General features: G+C 46.1%; 1 protein-coding gene across 1 annotated transcript in view; it reads left to right on the top strand.

Annotated features, from left to right (window-relative positions):
* Fermt2 (FERM domain containing kindlin 2) overlaps positions 1 to 20,164 on the top strand; it is a 78,724-nt gene extending 58,560 nt beyond the window's left edge. The window contains exons 5-15 of the mRNA XM_051142934.1: positions 4,740 to 4,965; positions 5,248 to 5,350; positions 7,745 to 7,852; positions 11,655 to 11,789; positions 12,881 to 12,930; positions 13,988 to 14,112; positions 15,650 to 15,756; positions 15,893 to 16,114; positions 18,648 to 18,772; positions 18,976 to 19,117; positions 19,991 to 20,164. Of these exons, the coding sequence (XP_050998891.1) occupies positions 4,740 to 4,965; positions 5,248 to 5,350; positions 7,745 to 7,852; positions 11,655 to 11,789; positions 12,881 to 12,930; positions 13,988 to 14,112; positions 15,650 to 15,756; positions 15,893 to 16,114; positions 18,648 to 18,772; positions 18,976 to 19,117; positions 19,991 to 20,164 (1,517 nt within the window). The remainder of the gene's footprint in view (positions 1 to 4,739; positions 4,966 to 5,247; positions 5,351 to 7,744; positions 7,853 to 11,654; positions 11,790 to 12,880; positions 12,931 to 13,987; positions 14,113 to 15,649; positions 15,757 to 15,892; positions 16,115 to 18,647; positions 18,773 to 18,975; positions 19,118 to 19,990) is intronic.
* Positions 20,165 to 21,444: the final 1,280 nt, after the last annotated feature.

The raw sequence follows: 21,444 nt of genomic DNA, 5'->3' as shown, positions 1-21,444 counted from the left end.
GAGGCCGCATTCCTTGAGCAACTGAACTTCCTGGACGTGCAATGCTAATGTTTCCATCTCACCCAGCCCTGACTAGTAGGCAGCACGAAGGACCCAGGCTGAGTCAGCTGCCTGCAGCCAGGCAACCAGTAAAGGGTAGCTAAGGTCTGTCAAGTCTGTCCTTCCCGAGGCTCAAGCTCTGACCATCGAGCCACACGCCCCTACCCACTTTCCGAGGACACAAAGACCCTTAATCTTACCAAAGCTCCAGTGTCCAAAGGCCAGAATCCAGCTTTTGCTGGTCCCCCCCGCCAACTTTGATTATTAAAGAAAAAGAAATAAATTTCAATTCCGCAAGGAATCTTTCTGCTGTACACTGTGTGTGCAGTGATCGAGCAGTGTGAGGTCATCCACACTAGAAGCCGCAACATGGAAGGTCTTGTCAGTCTCGGGCACTAGAGTCTGGGAAGCTGAGTGACCTCAGGAGCCCAGAAACCAATGGTGCCTCTCAGCGTGCAGAGGTATCGGAGACCCAGAAATGAGTAGGAATAGCTTCCGGGTCTGAGAAGCACAGGAAAACTGTGTGTGTGGATGCGAGCAGAGTCGAAGCGTTGGGTGATCTGGTTGTGGCTTCTTATCTGGGCTCCCCCCCACCTCTCCCTCCCCCTCCCACTCCCTGAGTTGTGATAGTGACCGTGGAAGGAGGCCCCCTGCGCCCACACACGACTCGCTTTCACTGGCTCCTGGGCTTTGGGCTGTCATGGTTGGGTTAATGGCTAATCCCTTTTAGAAGATTCCCTGGTTTGGTAGAGGAATCGGCATCCCTGAGGCAGCCTGCAGGCTCCTCCCCTCGTAGCTCTCTGATTTGCACTGGCTAGCATGTGGTTTTTATGGAGACTGTGTGTGCATAACCTGTGTGTCAGAGTCCACTCTGCCTGGCCAACAGCTGTACACACATACACTGTAAATTCTGACAGCTACATCACCCTGCTTGGTGTGAATTCACTGTGCTGCCAGAGATGGCCTCTGGACGGATGAACTCTGCACAGCCTTCCTGCCTGCCCAGTCTGGGACCAGCGCTGTGCACTACCACATCAGACCCAAAGCAGCTTTTCAAGCTAAGAACACTTTCTGTAGTGTAGTCACCGATTTTCTAAAAACCCAATGGCCGAATTTATTACACAAGTGGAAATTATCTTATTAAAAACTTTTCTTGGGAAAAAAAAAAGGCAGGAAGGCATCTAGGAAAGGAAAAAAAATCTAGGTTCTACATTAATACAGAATATAATAAATATTCTATTTCACTTTATTAGGAAAAGTATTTGTGTAGGAAGCAGTTTTTTTCCTAATTGTATATTTACGACTTTAAGTATCAAAATATTCTTTAAAGTATCAAAACCTATTCTTTAAAGAACAAAAGAATATATGTGTATGTATATTAAAGGTTAAAATTTTCCTCAATTTATTTTGCCAACTAAAATGGGATTTTATATATATAGATACAGATATAGTTTCCTTCAATCAGTAATATATCCTAATGAACCTTATATTTTGTTACAGAAACACACTGAATATAATTTCACTCTTATAAACTCAAATAATACAGAAAATATGCTAAGCTAATGCTGAAAGTTGCTTTTAAACTTTGGGTCCCTTGGAGCTGCTGTCCCAGGCAGTTAAGAGCTTCCTGACTGACATGGGTGCTGGGAACTGAACTCCGTCCTGTAGAAGAGCTGCTGATGCTCCTAGCCACTACTACTGAGCCATCGCTTCAGCCCTGAAATCAGCCATTTCTTGATAACCACATTGTAACACTGTGTAATACAAGGTGACGGTACTGTGTGTGTGTGTGTGTGTGTGAGAGAGAGAGAGAGAGAGAGGGAGAGAGAATATATGTCAAGGCCCAAAGCTGGCTAGCCTGGGACTTGCTGTGGAGCCCTCAAACTCGGTTCCCCCTACCCCCATTCCTCACCCCCACCCCTAACCAGGATTTTGATGCTTTTTCTGCAGCAGAGAAGAGAGTTCTTCTAAGTCCTTCTAAAGGCTTTCAGAGAAACGGTTTCTCTACCTGTGTAGTATAGACGCAGGAAGCTGCTGGAGCTCACATTTCCTCCCATCAGTAGTATGTGACTATGCCCCCTTCCCTCACTCTGCCCAGCGTTCGGCACTGTACATCTTTCTGCACTGTTTCCGCATTCTTACATTGTACATCTTTCTTTCTTTCTTTTTTTTTTTTTTTTAAGATTTATTTATTTATTAAGTATACAGTGTTCTGCCTGCATGTACACCTACAGTCCAGAAGAGGGCACCAGATCTCAGTATGGATGGTTGTGAGCCACCATGTGGTTGCTGGGAATTGAACTCAGGACCTTTGGAAGAACAGGCAATGCTCTTAACCTCTGAGCCATCTCTCCAGCCCCCACATCTTTCTACATTGTTTCCGCATTCTTACATTGTACATCTTTCTACATTCTTACCATTTTGACAACAAATAGTATCTCATTTCCTTGATAAACACTATAAACACTGTGGTAGTAGAATATTTCCTATTTTAGCCATCAGTGCTTCTTAGTCCATTGGTTTTCACATGTCTAGACTGTTGGCTCTTATTGATAACTTGGCCTTTAGTGATATTATGCTTACCTCAGCCGGTCTCACCTGCACATTTGCTTTTGGCCCTTTTACTGTGTCTTAATACAGCAATCCTCGCAGGAGCCATGTGAGGCCTTCAGTATCTGTAGAGGACTGAGCGTGACAGCCTAGAATGCGGTGATGTCTGGGCCACTTCTACGTAGTTTTTAAGTTATCTTTCCATATTTTGTTGCTGGCTACATCTGCTACTTCATCTTACTCTGCATTTGATTTCTGCCTGAAATAGATAGAAAACAAACAAATAGGAAAACAAGATAGCTGAGTTAGCCTTTGAGCTGGGCCTGAAGGAATTTAAACTATGTGTGCCTCTGACCCAGCAGTGCAACCAGAATTGGGAAATAAGCACAAAACTATTTGCTGAAGCTTCGCTCGCCAGGGCACCAAGGTCCTGAGCAGTCAGACACAGAGGAGTCAGGAATGGTGTGAGCTGTACTGCGTGCAGGCAGCCGAGACGGCTGGTGCCTGGCATGGCTCTGCAGCTTGCCAGCTCTTGGCTGTGACCAAGCCCTTTAGCCTCAGTGCCTCAGCTTATTCTCCAGGGTGAAAACAGATTTGTTGGGACACCAATTAACAATCCTGTAGTATCCATCAGACAAATAGGACTGTGATATGTAAAATACAGACAACAGTGAAGCAGCCTGGGTGGACGCTGTTAAACATACTTTCTGTATTGGAAGCGCCATGAGGAATGGTCGACTGTAACTCTACTCAGTTCTAAGTAATTCAGGTGCGTCGTACTAAGGGGAGTGGAAAAGGTCAAAATTCTGACATTCTTGGGGAAAGGCTTATTCAACAATTATTTTAAATAAACAAGCTTCTGCCTAGAAGCTAGTATTTCCCTGGCCTGCATTTCTGTGGACTCCCACAGCAGAGCCAATCTCAGCCCAGGTTTGGGGGGCAGGAGTGATCCCCGGCTTTCGTAAGTGTGAGTCACCGTTACCCAGAAGCGACATGATTTTAAGTTTGAAAATGACTTCCCTAGTGAACCATGCCTCAAGCTGTGTCCCAGTGTCTGCTCTAAAGGCCGGAGCAGAGTTCAGACCTCTGCCTCCCAGCACTCAGATCCACAGGTGGTTTGATCACAACACAAGGCACAGGTCGCTGTGGATGACCGACAAGACTCGCTCATATTCAGTGAAAGTCCTTCCGAGTAGCTTCTTCACAGTGTGGGGCTGGGAGGGAAGAGGACTCCTAAGCACGTCTTCAGTTAGGTAGCTGCGGGGAGAGTGGGAGCCACTCTTCTTTTCCCATCCAGTAACAATGTCATAGCAATTCCACATTTTCTTTATAAAAATCGTGACTATAGCGAGGGATTGAGTCAAGAGGATCCATCACCGTAAGTTTGAGACAGCCCGGACCAAGATCAAACAAACCAACCAGCCAGGACAGGACCAGATGTACCACAGAACAGTGCTTCTATTGACTTCTTTGTTTTATCTACGTAGCCTCTACTGTACCTGTCACCGACGGGTCCTGAGATCAGTGAGGTGGCGCCTTGACTCTCCTAGTTCAGCTGTACATAGACATGTCACGCTGTGGCGCCCTGACTCTCCTAGTCCATCTGTACATACACAAGTCACGCTGTTCTTGGTTAAAGCGCAGTGTCGCTTCCAGTTGGACAAGACGTTGTATTTATGTTGGAGCTCCCGAGGTTTGGATGCGTTTCCTCACGGTTCTGTCTTCCTGTTTTCCCGCTGCCTTTTCATTCTCTCGTCTTCTGCTGTAGCCTTCCCTTTGCCTTCTGAACGCTGTCTTTCCTTTCCTGTAGGCACCGATGTCCTTTACATTGGACCTCTGAAAGGTGAGCCTCACCGCAGTGACACACAGTGTCGGTCTGCGCGCTTCAGCTGTAGCCCTACTTCCTAGTTCCCTCAAGTGGCTTTTTCCTCAGAGTTTCTGCCAACTTAATTACACTGTCACGCTTTGGTACTGTGTGTTCTAGTGTGCGAGCGGAGTTCTTCCGTGTTTTGAGGCAGGTAAATAATGCACAGAGACGCTTTCCTTCCAGATTTAAGCTTGTGGCTCAGTGTGCTTCCTGCCGTGGTGTGTGTCGCTGCCGCACTAAGATTCTGGCCAGCTCCTCACGGCCACCTCTTCTCGCTTACCAGGAAGCATATACTCAAGCCCGGGGCTTTACAGCAAGACAATGACGCCCACGTACGATGCTCACGATGGGAGCCCCTTGTCACCAACCTCTGCCTGGTTTGGCGACAGTGCCCTGTCAGAAGGCAATCCTGGGATACTTGCTGTCAGTCAGCCAGTACCATCACCAGAAATACTGGCAAAAATGTTCAAGCCTCAAGCTCTTCTTGATAAAGCAAAAACCAACCAAGGGTAAGTTTTGGGTTGTTTGGGTTGGTGTTGGTTTTGTTTGTTTTTGAGACAGGGCATCTCTGTGTAGCCCTGGCTGACCTGGAAATCTCTGTGGAGACCAGGCTGGCCTCAAACTCACAGAGATCCACCTGCCTCTGCCTTCCGAGTTTTGGGATTAGTCTTAAAAAGGCATGCAGCAGCAGGCCCGGCCGGGTGGGAGTGCAGGCGCCCCTGGCGGGGGTGGGGTGGGGCTGGCTGGTTGTGCTCTCCCCGCTCCTCAGTGCCCGTGTCCACTTTGTGCAGGTGGCTTGACTCCTCCAGGTCCCTCATGGAGCAAGACGTGAAGGAGAACGAGGCGCTGCTGCTCCGCTTCAAGTACTACAGCTTTTTTGATTTGAATCCAAAGGTACCGAGGACTTAAAGGATCTTTTCAGCCTCTATTCCTCTTCTCATATTGAGTGTTAAGAGACTGTAGCTAGTTTTGAACAACACTCAAAACCCAGCCCTTTAGGCAAAGGTGTTTGTGTTCTGAATAAATCTGGTGTTTTCCTAGGTTGGAAACCATGTTTAAACTTTTTCTTCTCTCTCTTTGTTAAGTAATTATATTTTCTTTGATGTGTGTTTCAAAGATACTGATGATTTAAAAAAAAAAAAAGGTTACCTCCTGCAACTATATTGTAAAGTAAAGAATAATTTTCTGAGGCTGGAGAGATAGCTTAGTGGTTAAAAGTACTGCTCTTCCAGAGGACTGGGGTTCAATTCCCAGCTCCCACATGGCAGCTCACAGTAACTCTTGTTCCAGAGAATCTAACATCTTTACACGGACATACATGCAGGCAAAACACCAGTATGATTGGTGGTAGGTAGGGAGGTAGATACATAGATTGCTCTATGTGGGTTTTTGTTGTTGTTGTTTTTTGGTTTTTTTTTTTGGTTTTGTTTTTGTTTTTCTTTCTATGTAGCCCTGGGTGTCCTGGAACTCTCTATTCTCTATATAGACTGTATCTGTTTTTCAATCATCTCAGGTGACCCCTGTGAAAGGGTCATTTGACACACACACCAGAGTTGTGACCCACAGGTTGAGAACCTCTAATCTAGTGTCTTTCATTATTTGCTTGTATAATCCTTTACATAACACATATAAAGCAAACTATATGTAATAGAACTATAAAAGACATATTTTCTGGCCCCATTTTATCTACTTTAACTTGTAGGTTGGGAGTGGAATGTTTGATTAACATTTTAAGAGTATTACTTTTTGCTAATATAATTAAGTGGACAGTCTAATAACATAGATAAACATACTTTTCAAACATGTGTATGCACTGTCGGCTTTGGATACTTAAAATAGCTCCTCCTTCCAAGGACCTACCTCTTCAGGGCTTCTCTTCCATGAGCAAAGTATTTCCCAAAATAGTTAGTTTGTTATCACTGGGTTTTATTGTAGCAAGTCAAAAACAACATTGTTAAAAACAACCTCTAGTCAGGGGGTTGTGGTGCAGGCCTTTAATCCCAGCACTTGGGAGGCGGAAGCAGGCTGATCGCTGTGAGTTCGAGGCCAACCTGGTCTACAAAGTGATTTCAGGACAGCAGGACTCTGTGTAACAGAGAAAACCTGTCTTGAAAAACAAAACAAAACAAAAAAGCATTCTATTTGTACCTTGTTTGAATTTTTTTCCTGGGCTGGCTTCAAACTTGTGAGTCCCTTAGGCTCTGGGTGCTGATTACAAGGGTGTATCAGTACTCAGTTTTGTAGGGTTTGTTTGTTTTTGAGACAAGATCTTGCTGTGCAGTCTGGGATGGCCCAGAAATCAAGGATCCTCCTGCCTTAGCCTTCCATGTGCCAGGATAACAGGCGTGTGCCCACACCCCGCTTCAGGTTAGATTTCTTACATTGAAACTGTAGCAGACAGTTGCTACGTGACCCCCTTTTGTTCCTTGGAAAATTAGATGTATCTATAGTTATATACAACACTAATAGATATCTTCCTTTTTTAGAATTAATTATTTTGATAATGAAAGACTAAAAAAACTATTACATTCACTTTTGCCATGCTTTAAAAGTGAGTATTTAGGGGGCTGGAGAGATGGCTCAGAGGTTAAGAGCACTGTCTGTTCTTCCAAAGTCCTGAGTTCAATTCCCAGCAACCACATGGTGGCTCACAACCATCTATAATGAGATCTGGTGCCCTCTTCTGGCCTGCAGGCACACATGTGGGCAGAATAAAAGTATTTAACTGGGTGTGGTGGCGTGTGCCTTTAATGGCAACTACCAGGAGGCAGAGGCAGGAGTTCTCTGAGTTCAGGATTAGTCTGTCTAGATAGCAAGCCATCCAAGGCTACATAATGAGACCCTTGTCTCTGAAACGTGGGACGCGGTGGCAGAGTGATGGGTCAGGGTTGAGAGCACTTGCAGAGCACAGGGGCTCACTTCTCAGCACCCACATGTCAGCTCACTGCTGTCTATAATAACCGTTCCAGGCAACCCAACAGGCACCAGGCGTGCAGTTAGTGTACACACATACCCAGAGTAAAACGCTCATGGAATACTTTTTTAAAAGATGTATTACTTTAAAATTTAGATGTATGTAATTGTAGGTGGCCCTAGAGGCCAGAGCTATCTGAACCCCCTGGAGCTAGAATCACGAGCAAAATTGTGAGCCGTCTCACACGGAGGCTGGAGCTGAGCTCGGTTCTCCCGCATAGCACAGTGCGCTCTGAACTGCTGAGCCACCTGTCGTCGGGAACTTCCTGCTGTTGAAGGCACCATGTTACAGACCATGTTTCCTTTGTTCTGCAGTATGACGCCATCAGAATCAATCAGCTGTACGAGCAGGCCAAATGGGCTCTGCTCCTGGAAGAGATTGAGTGCACGGAAGAAGAGATGATGATGTTCGCAGCCTTGCAGGTAGACGGAAGAACCCATTGACTCTGCAGGGGGCGGGGGGAGGAGAGTGGTGTGGTAATTGTCCGAGCGTTTGTTTGTTTGCTATGTAGAAAGTAGCACTTTTTTGGGTTGGCAAGATGGCTCAACAGGTAGGTGCTTGCTACCAAGGGCGCTAACCTGAGTTTGATATTCAGGGTCCTGCTTGGTGGAAGGAGGGAACCAGCTCCCAAGCTGTCCTCTGAGGTTGGACATAGTGGCACTTTTCATCCCAGGACTCAGGAGGCAGAGGCAGGGGGCTTCTGTGAGTCTCTGTGTAGCCCTGCTGTCCTGAAACTACTGCTATAGACCTGGCTGGCCTTTAATTCACAGAGCAAGCCTGCCTCTGCCCTCTAAGTGCTGGGACTAAAGGTGTGTGCTGCCACTGCCCTTGTTTGTTTGCTTGCTCGCTTGCTTGTTTTTGTTTGTTTCTTTGTTTTCGAGGTTGTCCTCTCACCTCCATGTGCAAAACTGTGTGGTACATGCTTGCAGACACAATAAGTGAATGAAAAATTTAAACATTGAAAGTGGACACTTAGGAAAGTAAAACATGACTTTTGTTTTGCTTTAAAATATTTAAGAATGAATGATACTTTTGGTTATTTTCCTGAACCTTGTGGGGGAATTGCTCTTTTCCCTCTCTCTATACACTAACTTGAAGTTAACTCAGTTTTCTCTTGGAAATAGAATACTAACAATATTAAATTGATGGTGAGGCACATTTCACCCTGGCTGTGTCAGAAGTAATGATTTTTAAGTAATAAGAGTTCAAGAGACTAGGATAAACATAATTTTTAAAAATATTAATAATCAAATGAAAGCTAATATTACTTTAAACTAGTATTTTTCCAAATGTGAGCCTTGGATACCACATGCTTCCAAATTATACTGGTACTTATTAAAAAATTAATAATCTACACTCCCATTACTGATTCACCCTCTAGCGAAATGGCTTTAGACAAATCAGAGTTCTTAGAAGCAATGAGGTCCTTTGTCACCAGATTGCTTCTCTTTGATTTCAGTATGTCTGAGTGGGGCTTTGGCAAGTGTCCCTGCCTTATGATGGGATGCTAGTCCTCCCTAAGGTCCCAGGGCAATTGATATTCTTTCAATAGAAGCAAGAGAGGCAAGCCTGACCTCAGTGAAGAAGCTCTCTCACTGTAAAGACTTTACTTATTTTCTCAGAACACAAAAACGCTCTCAGCCTTCCAAATGTACCAAAGCTTCAGGAAGTTCGCAGTGACAACCCGGAGTCTCTGTTGGAAGGCAGAACAGCGTAAGGCATATTTTTTGCCAACGGATGAATTCATCATTTGTTCTAGAGAGATGAAGAATCTTAAAGTTTCTGGAGAATTTCCTGAGCTAAGTCTGTACAGTTCATTGGTCATCTCTCACTTCAGTGACACTTTAAATTTATCTTTTGCACTTTGGACACAGACTCACCTCTGTGTGCCAAAAATAAGCATAAGACATCTGTTAATGGCTGTAGATTTTACTGTATGGCATTGATCTTCTATAGTTCTGTTGTTTTAGTATTGTACTAGAGTTTGTGCCCAAAAGCCTTCGCAAGCATTCTACCGCTGACAAACATCACAGCAGGATCTAGTTAGAGTGTAGTCACGGTAGGTGAAGGGCCTCAAAGCACAGCCCTCTTGGACCATCTTAGAGTCCAGATATAATGGAGTTTTGGAGTACAAATCCAAAAGACTGACATGCAGGCTGTGGAAGGAGCAAACTTTGGGAAGAGGAAGGCAGGCTCTTCCCCATTGAGACCGTGCTCGGAAGGACTCGCGTTTCTGCTAATGTTTTACCATTGAAAACACAGTATAAAGAAAGTATGGTGAGGAGCCTATAGCCCACACCCTGAATTGTTCTGCCCTTGGGCCACCCAGATCCTCTGTAAAATAAGCTTACCCTAGCAAGAAAAAAAGAAAATTCAGGATAAACTGTAGACTAAAAAGTTACAAAGTTAATAAGATAGTTTTTGAAACCTTTAGATACATGCATGAATTGTAGTTGCCTCCAGAAGCAAAGTTAGACTCTGTGGTCTGCTCTTAGCCAAGACTCCTCCAGTGGACTCTGAAGGGCTTTTGTGTCCAAAACAGCCAGAGTGCTTTGTAAAATGCGGACTGCAGGCTAAGCCACAGTAGTTCAGTCGGGGTCTCTGGGTGTCTGCGTTTTAAACACATGATTCTCAACATCTGGGGCCATGCCTCACAGTGTCTGCAGACCTCGTATAACCAGAAAGTTTGCTCCCGAGCCCTGAAATGCAGGGCACTGGTGATAGGCTTTGGCCCATGCACTGACTGTCCTCACAGACTTCATCAGGCAAATCGGTTCTTCACAAGTTCAGAGCTGCTTACGCTTTGACTTGCAGCTACGCCAGATGTTTTGATCTCTGTGCAAAGTCTCAAGCTTGAATCAAAACTTAGCAGACTTAGTATTCGGAGCCACTGAGTGTACTTAGAATCCACTATATTACATCTTAGAAAATTCTAAACCGGAGACTGTTCCTCGCTAGCTAGAAGGGCGGCCTCTCTGCACCGCACACTGTCTGATCACACATGGAAACAGTTTCCTATTCTTAGGTAGCCGAGACTGAAACATTGAATCTGGAACCAAGGAAAGTGGAGCTAGCTTCCGCCCTCTCCTGCGGCTATAATGGCGGCACCTTTATCCAGAGTGATTGGGGTTGTAGGGCAGTGAGGGTGGATTTCTCCAGTGATGTAAGGCAAGCGAGTTCGTTCACCCCCCAGAAGACTTCGTGCATGGCCTGGACCTTCACAGGACGTGCATGTGTCCAAGGCCCTGTTCCGGGCCCTGGAAACCAAGCAACCAACAACAGAGGCGACTCAGACTCTGCTCATGCAAATGTGGTGTGGAGCTGTGTCGGGTCCAGCCCGCGGGGAAAATCGAATCAGGGTTCACCTGAAAGAGGGAGTGGGGATTGAGAGTAGGATACAGAGACGCGAGAAATCACGAATCAAGTCAGGAAATTTCTGATAAAGATTCGCTTTAATGTCCTGCTAGTAAGAATATAGAGAGAGAGCAAGGTCAATAGGATCTGTTCTAATCCCACTCACCCTAGCCCCCGGGCAAGAATACAATAGCCTGAATCGCTCCCTGTAGAACTCCCTAGTTTTCTGAGTAGTTCCTTGTGAGAACTTACTTGACCCTCTGGGTGGTTCCAAGTTGGGACTTCCCTCCTTCTTTCAAAGGTCCAAGGATAACCTAGAACACAAGACCTCATGAGGTAAAGGTCAGCAACTTGAAGGTCACAGCATACAGCCTAAGCACAGGATTTCTGACATGGCAGAATTTGACATGGCTTCCCACAGAACTGCAAATCCCCTTTGCACCAAGGAGCCATTTGTGTGCGTGCGGGGCCTGTGTTTGCTTTGGTTCAGTGTTCGAGAGCAGGGAGGCCACACTGAGGCCAGCTGCGGTAGCCCGTGCCCTTTCTCCTTGCTGACTTTTCCGTGTATGGGTATTTCATCAGCAGTTCTGTCTGTGCACATGTACGTGCAGTATCCGTGGAGACCAGAGGACAGTGACAGTTATGAGCTGCCATGTAGGGTGCTGGAAACCAAGCCTGGGTCCTCTGTGAGAGCAGCAAGTGCTTTTAACCCCTGAGCCATCCTCTCCAGCCCTCTTGCCCTGACACTTTATTTTTGCAAATCAGATGATTAAAAAAAAAAAAAAAATCCAATATAGAGTCAAGTAGTAATTTCATCTTAAAGTTCTGCAACTAAACAGCCATTTCAACAACATGTTATTGTGGTTTCAGTATCATATCAATAAGCTGTCAATCATGACATCAGAAAATCATTTAAACAACAGTGACAAAGAAGTTGACGAAGTTGATGCTGCCCTTTCCGACCTGGAGATCACCTTGGAAGGCGGGAGAACGACAACCATTCTGGTAGGGTGGATCTAGCCGAGGCTTGCCTCTGGTAGGGTGGATCTAGCCGAGGCTTGCCTCTGGTAGGGTGGATCTAGCCGAGGCTTGCCTCTGGTAGGGTGGATCTAGCCGAGGCTTGCCTCTGGTAGGGTGGATCTAGCCGAGGCTTGCCTCTGGTAGGGTGGATCTAGCCGAGGCTTGCCTCTGGTAGGGTGGATCTAGCCGAGGCTTGCCTCTGGTAGGGTGGATCTAGCCGAGGCTTGCCTCTGTGTGGGTTTCCCATTGCCAGATGAGGTACCTGGAAGGTAGCTCCTTCACAGAAGTCAGTCATAGAGTACCAGGAAGTTTCAGGGGTGTTTTCTGTGGTGGGAGGAGCAACTCCTGGGTCTCACTGTTCAGCCCAGGAAACCTTTTCTGAGGAAATAGTGTTACCAGTAGCTAGAGCTTCCAGCACTGAAGATATCTTTCTCTGTATCTCTCTCCCCATACCCCCCCCCCCAATCCCATCCCTCCACTAGTTCTGCAAATGGTAGGAAGGCATTTCTACAGGGGAAAGCATAATCATGTCACAGAAAGCCAGGTGTGGTAGCGTACACCTTTATAATCTTAGCACTTGGGAGGCAGAGGCAAGTGGATCTGTGAGTTTGAGGCCAGCCAGGGCTAAACAGAGAAACCCTGTCTTGAAACAAACAAACAAAAAGATTCATATGGTAGTCTGCTTACTTGGAGGTATAGGTCTCACAATAACTTATTTTTGGTTTTTCAAGACAGGGTTTGTCTGTGCAGCCCGTTGTCCTGAACTCGCCTTGTAGACCAACTCAAACTTACAAATCCACCTGCCTCTGCCTCCCAAGTGCTGGGATTAAGGGCCTGCACCACCACGTACAGCAATACTGCTTACTTTTAAAGCTAATGAATGACTTATCACTGAAAAACACACTCTCCTCACTGCCGTTGCGTTTTTACTCTCTCCCTGTGTTGCCGCGACCGTTTCAGCTGTGTTTAGAAGCAGCAACCAGGTCTTGGGGTTGTACAAGTTGTCATTTTGTTCAAATGTCTGTTAGTTCTGTGATACCATATAACCGGAGTGTATCTTTCAATTCTTTCCCTAGGGTGACATTACTTCAATTCCAGAACTTGCTGACTATATTAAAGTTTTCAAGTGAGTACGAAAATCTATCAGTTGTACAGTCATGTTCATAGTATTCTAAAGCCTGCAGTAAGTTTGTCAAATTTATTTGTAAAACAACTCTGTAAGATTTACCAGTTAAATACTTGAAATTAAAATAATCATGTTCATTACATTAAAACCACAGCAATCGTTGCTTTACTTGATCATAAAATGATCAAGGCTGATTGTATCATATAGTTGGAGATAGTGGCTGGCCCCAGTGGGTTCACACAGTGCCCTGTGACTGCCGGCATTAGCTCCTCACTCAGAGCTCTAGACCCCTTAGGCTCATGTGCTCCTGGACCCTTTCCTCTAAGGTGCCAGTGAATCTTTCTAGACTTTAAGCAGTCCACCTTTAATCTTCAAAATTTACAGCTGAGCAGCAAGGCAGATGGGAAACAAAGATGTGGAGCTTCCTGCTGTGTGCTGGGCGAAACCGTCGCGTATAATCCCATAGTTCGCGGCAGGCAACACGTCTAAGACAAGGGCAAGAGTTCAGAATGTCAGCAGGGCAGTGGTGGTGCACGCCTTTAATCCCAGCACTCGGGAGGCAGAAGCAGGCAGATCGCTGTGAGTTCGAAGCCAGCCTGGTCTACAAAGGGAGTCCAGGACAGCCAAGGCTACACAGAGAAATGCTGTCTCAAAAAACAAACAAAAAAAGAGTTCAGAACATCACTGTCTCCACCCTCCTCCTCCTTCCACACTTTACCCTCAGTGTCATCTTCTGTGTGCGGCACTGAGGTGGCACATCCGTGTCATGCTGTTTACATATTGGTCCACAGGGCCCTTTCCAGGTGGACAGCCTTAAGTGAGAAGTTCGGGGCTGTGGGCTCTCCAACTCTCGCTGTGTGGGATCCTCTGGAGTAGACTGACAAGGGTGGGGTGCTCACCTGCAATCTTGACCAGCAAAGACTGGCCAAAGCAAGATGATGTCAGCCCTGTAAAATTGGCCTTGGGTTTTTCAACACTTGAGAAATTTAGCTGCTAAAATGTAGCCCTGACAGAGTTACTTCAAAGTGGTATTGTCTCAATTCTGTTTGTCATATAGGCCCAAAAAGCTGACCTTAAAAGGGTACAAGCAGTACTGGTGCACTTTCAAAGACACATCCATCTCCTGCTATAAGAGCCGAGAGGAGTCCAGTGGCACACCCGCACATCAGATGAACCTCAGAGGTAGGGAGTCACCACGGCTGCGTTTCCGCTCTCTCCCTTGGTCACTGGCATCCTGCTTGTTCTTCACCTGTGATCACAGGCTGGCCCTGGTCAGCTTGCTGCGCCTGTGTCCCTGGCCATAGCCTCTGGGGGTACAGCCCCACCCTCCCTCACCCAGGTGTTCCGTTGTTTTGGTTTTTTGTTTGTTTGTTTACTGTTGTTGTTGATGTTGTTTTTTGAGACAGGGTTTCTCTGTGTAGCCTTGGCTATTCTGGACTCGCTGTGTAGACCAGGCTGGCCTCAAACTCACAGAGTTCTCAAACTCCCTGAGAGCTGGGATTAAAGGCGTGCACCACTTTTGCTCTTCCCGAGCTCCTGAGGGAAGCCGAGATGTCTCTGTCAGTCCTCCATGCCTTCTTACTGAGCACCTGTGGGCTTGCAACTGCAGCCTGAGCCACCCTTGCTGAGGGCTCAGCTTTATTTTTTTTAAGCTTTATTAAAGCTTAATCTCATTTTGAAGTGTGTCTGTGTGTGTACAGGTATCTGAGGAGTTGAGGTGTCAGAGCTGGAATGAGAGGCAGTTGTGAGTCAGGAACTGAACTCCTGTCCTTTTGCGTTCTTAACTGCTGAGCCATGTCCCCTCCAGCCCCTAGCTGTATCTTTGATTCACTTGGGCTATGGATGGAGTTATGTGTCTTCATTTGTCATTTTGGTGGCCTCTGCTTCTTCACTTCTTTGTCCTGATGGGTGCACTGGCTCAGGGGGAAGAGGTGGTGGAGGTTGCCTGTGATTATTGTGCCGTGAGGGTGTGGATGTCATGGTGTACATGGGGTCTCGCTCAAGGCGCAGAGAGGAACCCTGGGAGAGCTCCCTTTTCCCCCTGAACGCCAAATTAAATCAAGCCTGGGAGGCCTGTGGAGCGAAGGCAGGCGCTGGAGAAACTCCCATGCAGGGTCCTTTGGGCAGAGAAGGGGATAAGGAGATTGGAGAGCAAATAGTTAGATTGTGGAGAATGAATCCAGGGGATCCGTGCTACAGGTACTGATGTGGGAAACGCAAGCACTTGCTATGGTTGGCTCACTGGTTTTAGTTCTTGATTTTTTTTTTAAGGACCAATTACAGAGTTATGAACTCTAAATCACCTTGCGCATACTCACACATTTGTTTTAATTCCACCACACAACTTTTCCTTTGTTTGGAAAGTTCTACAAAAGGACTTACAAGGTGACTCTAGGTAATGATGTTCCTGGAAAGAACAGCGGACTTTTCCTAAAGTGCCCTTTCCTTTAATAAACATTTACTCAGGGGTGGAGATGCCTCTTGGATTCTAGAGAAGCCATTTGGATTATTATATCTCATGAAGGTACGTAATTCTGAACTGTTGAGTCTAGTGTGTCACGTTTGAGTGCCAAAGCTGTGTCAGGTCACCATCCACTAAATAGAGGTGTTCTTAAAATGTTGTGTCAGAATTCAACATATTAAGACCCCACAAAAGGAGGCGCTTATATTGGCTCAGGATTTCCTCTATGCACTTCTATAATTAAATTTATTATTACAGGATGTGAAGTTACCCCCGATGTAAACATTTCAGGCCAGAAATTCAACATAAAACTCCTAATTCCAGTTGCAGAAGGCATGAATGAAATCTGGCTTCGTTGTGACAATGTAAGTTTTCCAGTTAATCATGAGCCTCACCTTTCTCTGACTCCGATTCCTGTGTGAGTTGACCAGCTGTCCCTGCAGTCTGACCCTGGGTCCCAAGCTCCTGGTGACTTCTTCCCTCAGCGTTTCTCTTCTACAGGAGAAGCAGTACGCACACTGGATGGCAGCTTGCAGACTAGCCTCCAAAGGCAAGACCATGGCCGACAGCTCCTACAACCTAGAAGTCCAGAACATTCTATCCTTCCTGAAGATGCAGCATATGAACCCAGACCCCCAGTTGATTCCTGAGCAGATCACAACCGACATCAATCCCGAGTGCCTGGTGTCCCCTCGCTACCTGAAGAAATATAAGAGTAAACAGGTACTCCGTCGCGCTCGCTCCGCTGGTTTTGTAATTGTGTGCACTCACTTTAAGTGCTCCTATGAAATGAGACCAGCTTTAGTAGAATATAAAAGAGGAAATGGGGGTTGGGGGCCGGGGGGTGCGTGGGTCACTTCAAACTACCTGTTAGATCGTCTGCGAAGCTGGTCGGATGGGTCCTGGGATGCCGTGCTGCCTGCCTGTCCTACCCAGCCCAAGGAGTCACTCTTAAAGGTCCGATTCTTTTGTCCCCTGTGGAAACAGAACAGAAAAGCACAGTCAGCCCTTTCCAGAAGATTTTCTCTTAAGTGGTGGAGGGAGTTTGTCCTCGATCTGTGTCTTACCATTAATAGACCATAACAGACTCTTACCCGGTTACAAAGCTTGATGGATTTTAACTTAGAATCCACTGCCTTTGTCCACTCTCTTTACAATTCCTGTCCTGGAAATTAATACCATAAAAGGCTTGCTATTCAGGAAAGTGGCTCTTTGATACATCCTGAAAGGTCCTTTGCAGGGGAATTTTGACTTGGGAGCCCCCAGGATTCTCTCCACTGAACAGCACGCCATAAAAGGAGCGATTCAGATCAAGTGGGGGAGCAGAGAAGACCTCTAAAATAAACAAATCATTTTTATCGAGTTTCATTTTTATCTTTCAAGAATAATTTTAAAACATTAAAGTCCAGACAGAACATTTCCTTCCTTGATTTTAAACACAGCTTTATTAAACAAGTCTGAAACAGTTTTGCTTTCCTCGGGAATGGCCTGTCCGTGCTGTGCAGCTCAGAGGCTGTGTCAGGGACAGGCATGTTGTTTATGCCCGCGTGATAGGCAGTGGGAGTGAGTGGTCAGGAATGGCGGAAGTGCTGCCCTGTGGAGCCCTGTGGAATGCAGACAAGTAGGGAAAGGGAGGAGGCGCTGACTCTTCCTCCTCACCCAAGAGCTGACTGCGAGGAGGCTAGTTTCCAAAACTGAACGCATTTGCCTTCAGCTCTCAAACCTGAGTGCTTTGATGACTTCCAGATCAGGTGCCAGGCACCTGTCTTTGAGTTGTAGACAAAAACGTGATGTAAAATCCTCAGGTCTGACTTCGGAGACAAGAAAGCAGTGTGTGGGCCTGTGGTTAAGCACCGTTCTGGGGCCTTGGTCTTACTGAGTACAATAGACACCTCTCTCAAGTGGCCTCTGAGGCTTGTTCCCTTTGCATTGCTGCCCTGGTCCCTATTGAGTGCTCATAGGCACAAGGTTCCCTGCAGTGACGCTTGCCAGGGCGCGGAACCCATCAGCATAGCTTCATGTTTAATCTGTTTCAATCCCCCCAAATTATACACATGCTAGCTAAACTTAGCAGCTCCCAGGGACCTGTACGGCAACCTTTTGTTTCTCCTTCCAGGAAAAAGGATGCAAAAAGCAGATGGTAATTGAAGGGCCTGCTGCCTCTTTGTGCAAACAAAGGCACAGTGTAGCCCTGAGCTCATGTGCAATCTTAGCTCCCTTCTGAAAGGGAGTGCATGCACCCTGCCATCGACTAAATCTGAGAACGCTGTAATGGCTTTGGATTAGTCATTCCTTATTTTGCTACTAAAATAATTAGCTTTACCCTCACTGTGAGAGCTGACACAGGGGAGGGATGTGCCCCTTCCCGGTTCCTTCTCCGAGCTTCCACCTTCAGTCTGAGTGACACTTGGCATCTGCAGTGTATTCCAAATGGACAGTACCTGCTGCTTCCTCGGCTCCGTTCTCACCCTTGTGTTGGCTTTCATTTCCTCCTGCGTGGCCTTTTGTTCTGCATGGTTTTCTGCTGGAACTTTGGGTTGCAGGTACCAGTCTTGTCTTTTCTTTGCTTCATTGCAGTTTTTCTGATCGCCTTTTCTCTTTTTCTTTTTTTTTTTTTTTTTTTTTTTTTTTTTTTTTTTTTTTTTTTTCTTTCTGCTTCCTTTTTCTCTCCTCGCATTGCCATCTGCAGCCAGGCTATATAAGAGACTTGGTAAGTTTTCCATATTTACAAAGAGAAAGAAATTAAACATTGCAGAGCCATGATCTGTAGCCACCCCTACTCCAACCTGTTAGCCCTGCCATGGGAGAATTCATCCTAAAGTGAATATAAGTAAATTATTTCAGTTCTGTTTGCCACAGACACATGGATGAGACTGTTTCTTTGTGTTTGGGTCTCTGGACTGGGACCCTAGCATATTGTTGCTGAACTTGAACTGGCATCTGTGTCTCCATTGGGATGTGTTACTTTATCGTCACTCCGCAGCCAGACACTAGAATCCCAGCAATGCTTCTTGTGTGATACAAAAAAACAAGTGAAAGTAACATTGTCGCTTTTATTGGTATTCCCAAACAAAGCTTTAGATAGTTTTTAATTCCAGTTTGTTTGTTTGTTTGTTTGTTTTTCGTTTTTTTAATTCCAGTTTTTTTTTAAACAGGGCACATAATAAAATTTTTGCTTTTTTTTTTTTTTAAATCTCGATTCTATCACAAAATCTATAGTGTCTGATTGTTTAATAAAACATTTAATTGTGTTTAGATCACAGCAAGAATCTTGGAGGCCCATCAGAATGTAGCCCAGATGAGTCTGATCGAAGCCAAGATGAGATTCATTCAAGCCTGGCAGTCTCTGCCCGAGTTTGGCATCACGCACTTCATCGCGAGGTCAGTGTGCTGCCGTGTCCACGCGTGTCCAGCTTGGCCACACTAACCGGAAACAACAGTACCCTAGACTCCCAGTTCTCATTAACAGCTCGCAGTGGCTGACTTTCTGTCTCGGCTTAAAAGATGACAGGGTGTTCAGTTGCTCTTGAGAGTTAGAGGAAACCCCTCCGCCCGTTCTGAGCGTCTTCCCCTTGACACCACAGGTTTCAAGGCGGCAAGAGAGAGGAGCTTATTGGAATCGCATACAACAGACTGATCCGGATGGACGCCAGCACGGGGGACGCCATCAAGACATGGCGGTTCAGCAACATGAAACAGTGGAACGTCAACTGGGAGATCAAAATGGTGAGCTAGCACTCGCGGCACCCCAAATAGTCATCTCCGTCCATACAAACAGCCACGGCTGTAGCTTGCAGAGTGCCTACCTGACATTCCTGAGCCCTGTTGTGTAGCACGCCCGTCACCTCAGCACTTGGGGAGGAGCAGAAATGCAAGGCATTAAGAGACCAGCCTGGGTCACAGAAGACTGTCTAAAGATAAATAGTGAAAAATAATCTTTAGGATTAAAGTGTAGACTCGGGGGTGGGCTGCTCACTTCTCACTCACCCTTAACCATGAAGTGGTAAGCTTATCTTTCTGCAGTAGCTAACTCCCTTCTCATAACAGCACTCGGGGTTTGTGTCTAGGCCGCTTTCGCGCTCCTCTCTACCGCAGACAGGCTGCCTGCGCTTCACAAGTGGGATACTCCTGCTTGGAAGCTTATGCTCAGATTACTGTCCGTGCCCACACACTTAGTGACTGGCTCAGCATTCACAACAGTAGTTGGGGGTCTCTAAACCCTGGCGCATGCACCACTGTGTGGCTTGGGACCCTTTTCTCTGTTACATGGGCATCGTATAAAACCGCCTTGCCAGCAGGCTGTTTGGTTTGGCATGTAATGGATTCATTGCGTATCACTTGCTATCAGAAAAACCCATCTTTCTGAAATATTTAAGCGTGATACCTAAAGGCTAGATGCTGAAACAAATGTTAAATAAAACACAGGAAGTAGGTTTTTGTCCCAGGACCTGAACAGAGACGCTCTCATTAATTGTATCAGCAGAGACCACTTGGGACCTTTGTGACTTAGGCCCCTTGAGAATTTGCAGAGTGCGGGGCGGGGTGGGCTGACACGCTTTCCTTACCGTTTAGACCATGGGTCTTTTGTCTTTGACCCAGGTGACTGTGGAGTTTGCAGACGAGGTCCGGCTGTCCTTCATCTGTACTGAAGTAGACTGCAAGGTCGTCCATGAGTTCATCGGTGGCTACATCTTCCTCTCTACTCGTGCGAAAGACCAAAACGAGAGTTTAGATGAGGAAATGTTCTACAAGCTCACCAGTGGCTGGGTGTGAGCGGGGCCTGGGTGAAGGAGCCCCGCAGCCATATTTAACTTCAAGGCTATTTCCTATATGCTGCTTAATAAAGTGAGCTTGAAATTTACCATTTTATCCTGAAAAATGTCTTGCCTTACCATACCAGTTAGTATGTGCACTAACAAGCCCGGTTATTAATCTGCTGCCTGCCTTGATACAGTACGTGGCCTGTGGAGCACCGCACGTTCCTTAGGGCCACGAACTGAAAGCTGAAGTAGTGGGTGAACCAGGAAACAGCTCAACAAGCCATCTACTACCAGGTTACCCAGGGCGACCGTAACCTTTACGGAGTCTGTTTTATCATGTATAATGCATGTGTTTAATGTATGTTTAATTCGATGCCCTCTTTTAAAATACCTTACTTCTGGGAGCCAGTTAACCCCTTCTCCCATAAAGTCAGGTCTGCGGTGGATGCTCGGTATTCGATGATGTCATTGACCTTGAAGGAAACACTGTTAACCTGTTGGGCTTGGGTGGGTTTCGTCCTTGGTTAAGCATGTTGTACGTTGTTGTGTGTTTACTTCTACACCAAACTGTATTACAACACTTAGTGTTCACCAGCATATTCACTGTCTGCCTAAAAATATGCAGCCTTTGTGTTACAATATGAAGATCTATGAAGTATGCGTTTTTGTGTAACTAATGTACAAACACAAATTTTATAAAATTGTACAGTTTTTTTTTTTTAACTATTCACAACTAGGAAATGGCTTAAATGTAGCGTCCTTGCATTAATTAAATGCTTTTAAAGTATGTAATTAATATGCAGTTTCAGTATCTGCTAAATGAAGAATGACTTCATGAAGGTCGTGACTTGCCATGATGCCCTTAACTCTACAGCCTGGACCGCCTGTGTTGTAGTCTGCTGCGCTGTTCCATCTGCCATTGGTGCTAGTTAGGCAGTCCCTAGCTCACGCGCCCGGGAGGGCGCCAGGGAGAGCTGGACTTACCAGGATTGTGCAGTGATCCATGATTTAAAGACTGTATAAATGCATTTTATTTTAAATAAAAGCAAAACCTTTTATTTAACGTTCTTTGTGTACTTCTGATCTCTCCATCCTCCCCACACCTTGGGTTGTTAGGCTGTGTCCCAGACGAAGGGCTGTGTCTCTAAGGGACGCCCTGAGGGACGCCCTTTGTTCAGTTAGACCCCAAACTTGCACTGGGCACCTTCCCTGCTACACAGCCGTACAGCCCTCATCACAGTGCGGCCATCGCCTCCATCAGCCTGTGCATGTGCATGTGCCTGTGAACACGGC

The sequence above is a fragment of the Acomys russatus genome, chromosome 3 (assembly GCF_903995435.1).
Source record: "Acomys russatus chromosome 3, mAcoRus1.1, whole genome shotgun sequence".
NCBI lineage: Eukaryota > Metazoa > Chordata > Mammalia > Rodentia > Muridae > Acomys > Acomys russatus.
This window is presented reverse-complemented; position numbering and strand designations above follow the sequence as displayed.